Source organism: Tachyglossus aculeatus, unplaced genomic scaffold (genome assembly GCF_015852505.1).
Source record: "Tachyglossus aculeatus isolate mTacAcu1 unplaced genomic scaffold, mTacAcu1.pri SUPER_30, whole genome shotgun sequence".
In the NCBI taxonomy this organism is placed as follows: Eukaryota; Metazoa; Chordata; class Mammalia; order Monotremata; family Tachyglossidae; genus Tachyglossus; species Tachyglossus aculeatus.
The window spans coordinates 2,452,910-2,460,013 of record NW_024044837.1 but is presented as its reverse complement, the minus strand read 5'-3'; the positions used below and the strand labels follow the sequence as shown (position 1 = coordinate 2,460,013).

Here is a 7,104-nt window from a genome sequence, read left to right as displayed (position 1 = left end):
TTCAGCTCTCGACTCTCTCCCATTCCGCTGCTGCCCAGCATGGGTGAGTTTTGACTTGTAAGCAGATTGTCTTCCACTCGCTAGCCACTGCCCAAGCTAGGAATGGAATGGGTAGGCCTCTTGACTCTCTCTCCCATAGCCGAGACTGGTAGAGTACTGGAAACCCTCCAGGTATGACCGGGAGAGGGGAAGTGCTTGGGTAGATTCAAGGTAATCAGGGTGGACACAGCCCAGACCATGTCCCACATGGGGCCCTTAATTTTAATCCTCATTTTACAGATGAGGGAACTAAAGCCCAGAGAAGTGAAGTGACTTGCCTAAGGTCACACAGTAGGCACAAAGACAGCTTGGCTTAGTAGAAAGAACACAGGCCTGGAAGTCAGAGGACCTGGGTTCTAATTCGTGCTCTGGCATTTGTCTGCTGTGTGACATTGGACAAGTCCCTCAGTTACACCATCTGTACTTTGGGGATGAAATCCTACTCCCTCCTACTTAGACAATGAGTCCCGTGTGGGACAAGGACTGTGTCCAACCTGATTAATTTATGCCTACCCCAGTGCAGAGAACAGTGTTTGGCACATACTAATGGCTTAACAAGTATAATAATAATAATAATAATAATAATAATAATAGCATTTGTTAAGCACTTACTATATGCAAAGCACTGTTCTAAGCACTGGGTGTATACAAGGTGATCAGGTTGTCCCACGTGAGGCTCACAATCTTAAGCCCCATTTTACAGATGAGGTAACTGAGGCTCAGAGAAGTTAAGTGACTTGCCCAAGGTCACACAGAAGACATGTGGCGGAGCTGGGATTAGAACACATGACTTCTAGACTGTGAGCCCGCTGTTGGGTAGGGACCGTCTCTATATGTTACCAACTTGTACTTCCCAAGCGCTTAGTACAGTGCTCTCCACATAGTAAGTGCTCAATAAATACGATTGAATGAATGAAAGAATGTCCTCTGACTCCCAAGCCCGAGCTCTTTCCACTGAGCCATGCTGCTTACCACAATTCTTAAATGGGGAAGCTGGGACTAGAACCCAGGTCCTCTAGACTGAAAACTTGCTGTGGGCAGGGAATGTGTCTATTTTTATCCTACTGTACTCTCTCAAGCACTTAGTACAGTGCTCTGTACAGAGTAGGTGCTCAATAAATACGACAATGAATGAATGAATGAGTGAATGAATGAATGAATTCTGACATTCCAAGTTCCCTAACTGTGAATTGTGGGTGTTTCTTTTTTTCAGAATGTGTTTCCTTTGGATGAGCTAAAATTGTCTGAATGAGGAAGCATGCATTCTGCCTTTATTTGGTGGGGGGAAAAACGGACTTTTTTCAATCTACCTCACAAAGCAGTAGATGCGAACCCATTTCCACTCAAGGAAGATTGAAGCAGGGGAGGGCACCACTGACCTTTCCAGAGAAGACCGTGACGCCAAAGTGGGAGTGCTGGGTTAGTGTCGGATGCCACTTGTCCGGTCGCCAGCCTGCAAGGTGGTCCCTCTGTAGGGCGGGAGACCCCGGACCAAGAAGGCGCCCAGATTGGGGGATGACCCCGAGAATGCAGCGGAAGTATCTCCGTGCGCTGGTTCAGAAGGTGAATTAGCGCAGAGGTGATTCCTCTGGATTCCTGGGGGGTGGGGGCTGGTGGTTCGGTCTCAGTCACTTGGTCAGCCTTCTCACCTTCTGCAGTTCCTCGATGGGTTTCCACTGCTGGTTAATAGAGAGTAACTGCAGAGCAGAGAGACAAAACCTGTGTTCCAGGAACCGCAACCCTGGAGAATACATTCTGCTAGATCCTGAGCTTCCTAAGCTCCTTATGTCCATATTTGTAATTTATTTATTTCTATTAATCTCTGCCTCCCCTGCTAGACTGCAAGCTCATTGTGGGCAGGGAACGTTTCTGTTATATTGCTATGTTGTACTCTCCCAAGTGCTTAGTACAGTGCTCTGCACAAAGTAAGTGTGCAACAAACACGAACTGATTGACTGACTGAGGGCAGGAATAGTATTTATTAGCATTATTGTCCTCTCCCGGGTATTTTGTATACTGTTCTGCAGACAGTAGGTGCTTGGGAAATATTGCTGATTGATAAGTGAATAGAAAGTGATTTCCCTTGATTTTCACCCAGAAAATAGTTCTCTGCTCTATGTAGGACAGGGACTGCGACAGCATGGCCTAGTGGACAGAGCATGGGCCTGGGGATCAGAAGGTTATGGGTTCTGATCCTGGCTCTGCCACTTGTCTGCTTGGTGACCTTGGGCAAGTCACTTCACACTTCTCTAGGCCTCAGTTACCTCATCTGTAAAATAGTGATTAAGACCTGTCAACCCCATGTGGGACTGGGACTGGGACTGTGTCCAACCAGATTACCTTGTATCTACCCCAGTGCTTAGAACAAGTGCCTGGCACATAGTAAGTGCTTAACAAATGCCATTAAGAAAAGTTACTTCAGCTCTCTGTGCCTCAGTTCCCTCATTTGTAAAATAGGGACTAAGACTGCATCAGGCAGAAACTCCTCACCCTTGGCTTCAATGCTCGCCATCACCTCGCCCCCTCCTACCTCACCTCCCTTCTCTCCTTCTACAGCCCAGCCCGCTCCCTCCGCTCCTCTGCCGCTACTCTCCTCACCGTGCCTCATTCTCGCCTGTCCCGCCGTCGACCCCCGACCCATGTCATCCCCCTGTCCTGGAATGCCCTCCCTCCGTACATCCGCCAAGCTAGCTCTCTTCCTCCCTTCAAGGCCCTACAGAGAGCTCACCTCCTCAAGGAGGCCTTCCCAGACTGAGCCCCCTCCTTCCTCTTCCCCTACTCCCCCTCTTCTTCGCCGCCGCCTTAACTACTTCCCTTTCCCACAGCACCTGTATATATGTATATATGTTTTTACATATTTATTACTCTATTTATTTTACTTGTACATATTCTATTTATTTTATTTTGTTAACATGTTTTATTTTGTTCTCTGTCTCCCCCTTCTAAACTGTGAGCCCACTGTTGGGTAGGGACCGTCTCTATATGTTGCCAACTTGTACCTTCCCAGCGCTTAGTACAGTGCTCTGCACACAGTAAGCGCTCAATAAATACGATTGAGTGAATGAATGAATGAATGACTGTGAGCCCCATGTGGGACAGGGACTGTGTCCAACCAGATTAGCTTGTATCTACCCCAGCACTTTGTACAGTTCCTGGCACAGAATAAGCACTTAACAAATAGCATTAGAAAAGTCCATTTGCTTCTCTGTGCCTCAGTTCTCTCATCTGTAAAATAGGAATTAAGACTATGAGCCCCACGTGGGACATGGATGTGTCCAAGCAGACTAGGTTGTATCTATGCTAATGTTAAGTACAGTGCCTGTTACAGAGTTAGCGTATTATTCTTGGCTTGTATCTACTCCAATGCTTAGTACAGTGCCTGGCCCATAGTGAGTGCTTTACAAATACCATAGAAAAACAAAAAAAAAATTGGTTTCTTCACTCCCACAGTGTCCCTCCTCATCCCTGGGTCAGACTGGGATCATAAAGATCCAGGAGATGGCCTTTCTGGTCCACCTGCTCTCCCAAATCGACCGGCCCACCCTGCCCAAATGCGCCCATGCTTCCTCCCTTCCCCACCCACACACCGAGACGTGGCACCAATCTCCCTCTTCCCGGGGCCCAGAGGGCAGGGCAGGGCAGGGCAGGGCAGGGCAGGGAGGCTGCAGGCAGCTGCCCCTCTGAGAGGATTGGGCTCAGGACCAAGGTCATCAGGTCATGGAGCCTGCCATTGTTCAGCGGGGGATGGAGGGGCCCTTCAGAAGAAGGGGAGGAGGTGGGCCCGCTACCGTTTGAGGCTGGGTAGGATCCACGTTCTCCCATGGCTCTGGATTTTTGGACCTGTTGAGGCTGAAGCCCAAGATGGCATCCGTTAGGAAAGACGCTAAGCAGTTGTAGTGTCCCCCTGAAATTGACATTTCTGAACTTCCCATCCGCCCCCCACCCCCCGACTGGAAGCTCATTGGGGGCGGGGAACGTGTCTATCAACTCTGTTATATTGTACTCGTCCAAGCGCTTAGTGCAGTGCTCTGCACACAGTAAGAGATCAGTAAGTACCATCGATTGCAAACTCTTGTCTAGACTCTAAGCGTGTTGTGGGCAGAAACTATGTCTACCAAATCTGTTATATTGTACTCGCGAAAGCACTTAATGCAGTGCTCTGCACACAGAGAGAACCCAATCGATAGCATTGATTGTTAGCTCGTCTCTAGACTGCAAGCCCGGTGTGGGCAGGGAACGTGTCTACCGATTCTGTTTATTGTACTCTCCCAAACACTTAGTGCAGTTCTCTGCATACGGTAAGTGCTTGATAAATACCACTGATTGATTGACTGTATTGTTTTGTTGTAATCCCAAACAGTACAGTGCTCTGCACACAGCAAGTGCTCTTTAATTGATTGATCATACCATTGATTGATTTAATTATGTTGTACTCTCCTTCAACCCCACCAAACCCCAGCAGCCCTGAACAGGAACTGAATCAATCAATCAATCAGTGGTATGTATTGAGCACTTACTGTATGCAGAACACTGTACTAAGTGCTTGGGAGAGCCCAGTACGACAGAATTAGCAGACGCGTTCCCTCCCTACAAAACAAGCTTACAGTCTAGAGGGAGAGACAGACATTAATTAGAAATAAATTACAGATATGCACCTCCATGCTGTGGAGCTAGCTGTGGGTGTTGGGTGATGAATAAAGGGGCAGGTCAGGGAGATGCAGAAGGGAGTGGGAGAAGAGGAGGGCATAGTTGGGGAAGAGCTCCTGGAGGAGATGTGCCTCCAATAAGGCTTTGAAGGCAGGGAGAGTAGTTGCTGTATGGATGCCCCTTAAGCCACTGATATTCACCCCATCCCTATTCCAAAGCACTTAGGTTTCTATCCCTACACTCCGTCACTTCTCATACTTGTCTGCATTCCTCTCTAGACTGCAAGCTCACCGTGGGTAGGGAGTGTGTCCGTTACATTGTTCTACTGTAGTCTCCCGAGCACTAGTGCAGTGTTCTGCACCCAGTGAGTGCTCAATAAATGCCACCGACTGATCGACTGATGGATTGACTGCCGGACAGATCCTGGGGCCTGCTACTCACATGACGGCCGTCTTGGAGAGAGGGTACACGGACACGGATATGGCTCCCAACCCAGCGATGGTGACGATGGTGGCCAGCGGGATGAGCTGGGGAGCAACCAAGGCTCAGATGGCGGTCAGGGGTCGGGGTCGAGGGTCAGGTGGCCCTTGACCCCGGGGGAGCTGGGTTGGGGAGGGGGAAGGGTGGCAGGGCGAGGGAGATTGAGGAAATAAAGGAACCGAGGTGGGAGTTGGGGAGATAGGGGTAACAGGGAGGAGATTGGGGAGGAGGGAGGGATAGAGAGGGGAAGAGATTGGGGGAGAAGGAGGTGGGAAGAGGAGATGGGAGGGGATGGGGGAAGACAGAATTGGGAAGAAAGGAGTTAAGAGTAACCAAGGAGAAAGGTGGGGGACAGTGGGGGTAGAAGATGGGAAGGAGTAAGTGGGAGGAGGAAATAGGGATAGCCGGGGGGAGGAGATGGGGAGGAAAAAGTGGGGGAAGGAGGTAGGAGTAGCAGAGGAGGAGATGGGAAGAGGATGTGGAGGAAGGCGTTAGGGTAGCAGGGGGAGAAGATGGGAGAGAAGGAGGTCGGGGAAAGAGATGGGGAGGAGGTAGGGGAATAAAGAAGTTGGAAAAAGGTAGGGGTAAAAGAGGAGGAAATGGGGGAAAGTGGGGGGAGAAATGGGGAGGAGGAAGTGCGGGAAAGGAGGTAGGGTTAGCAGGGGAGGAGATGGTAAGAGGGCATGCGGGAGGAGTTTGGGAAGAAGCAGGTGGAGGGAGGAGATGGGTGGAGATGGGGAGGAAATGGGGGAAGAAGCGGGAGGAAGAGGCAAGGGAAGGGGTAGCAGGTGAAAGAGACTGGGGGAGAAAGAGGTGGGGGACGGAGGTAGGTGTAGCAGGGAGCAGAGGAGGAGCAGAGGAGGAGGAGAGGAAAGAAGGTTAAGGTAGTTGCAGGAGAGATTTGGGAAGAGGGAGGTGGGGGTAGCAGGGAGGTAAAGGAAGTGGGGAGAAAATAGGGATGTCGGTGTTGGGGGGAGTAGGAGGGAGGAGATAGGGAAAGTGGGGGTGAGATCTGCCCCCATCCCCCCAGCCCAGTCGAAGGAACAGACGGGGGCAGGGGGAAGTGGGGAAGGGGCCGAGGGAGGGGAAGACTGCCGACCTCTTTCTTCTTCATCAGGATTTGGAAAATGCCCATGGTGGCCAGCCTAGGAGGGAGCAGGCAGGCAGGGGAGAGTCGGGTCAGGACGGGCTGGGACAGGCGGCCCCCAGGGGAGGAGGGGGAGTGGGCCCAGGAGCGAGGGAGAGGGGCAGGAGGGAGGGAGGGGCAGGGAGAAAGAGAGGGGTAGAAGAGTTAGCGGAGCAGGAGGGAGCAATGAGAGAGGAAGAAGGGGAGAAGGAAAAGAGGGAGAAGAGAGGAAATCAGCGTGACATTGGAAGGAGCACGGGCTTGGGAGTCAGAAGGCCAAGGGTTCTAATCCCAACTCTGCCACCTGTCTGCTGTGTGAGCTTGGGCAAGCCACTTAACTTCTTTGTGCCTCAGTGACCTCATCTGTAAAATGGAGATTAAGATGTGAGCCCCAAGTGGGACAACCTGATTACTATGTATCAACCCCAGCTCTTAGAACAGTGCTTGGCACATTGTAAGTGCTTAACAAAATACCTTTAAGGAGGAAGAAAGGAGGGAGGGTGGCCTTTGAAAAGAGCTGCTGAGGGCAGGGCAGGCAGGTCGGTGGGAGGTCTGTATCTACCTCAGTGCTTAGAACAGCGTAAGTGCTCAACAAGTACCATAACTAAAACTATATTAATTAATTAATAGGGAAGGAGATGAAGAAACTAAGAGAAGACTTGTCCAAGGTCACAGAGATCAGGCCACTGGCAGAGCTGGGATTAGAGCTCTAGTCTCTCTTTACTATATTTGTGTTAAAATGGCATTTATAAGCACTTTGTGTCAGGCACTGTTCTAAGCGCTGAAGTAGATAGAAGGTCATCAGGTTGGAC

The 7,104-nt window shown here is 50.4% G+C and overlaps 1 protein-coding gene across 1 annotated transcript; it reads right to left on the bottom strand.

The window, feature by feature from the left end:
• Positions 1-1,667: 1,667 nt before the first annotated feature.
• Positions 1,668-6,301, bottom strand: LOC119921756 (normal mucosa of esophagus-specific gene 1 protein-like). The gene is made up of 4 exons (XM_038741810.1): positions 6,266-6,301; positions 5,128-5,213; positions 3,828-3,888; positions 1,668-1,736 (listed from the first exon to the last, which is right to left on the bottom strand). Exons 1-4 carry the CDS (start codon positions 6,299-6,301, stop codon positions 1,668-1,670), a joined length of 252 nt encoding a protein of 83 aa, XP_038597738.1.
• Between the last annotated feature and the right edge of the window lie 803 nt (positions 6,302-7,104).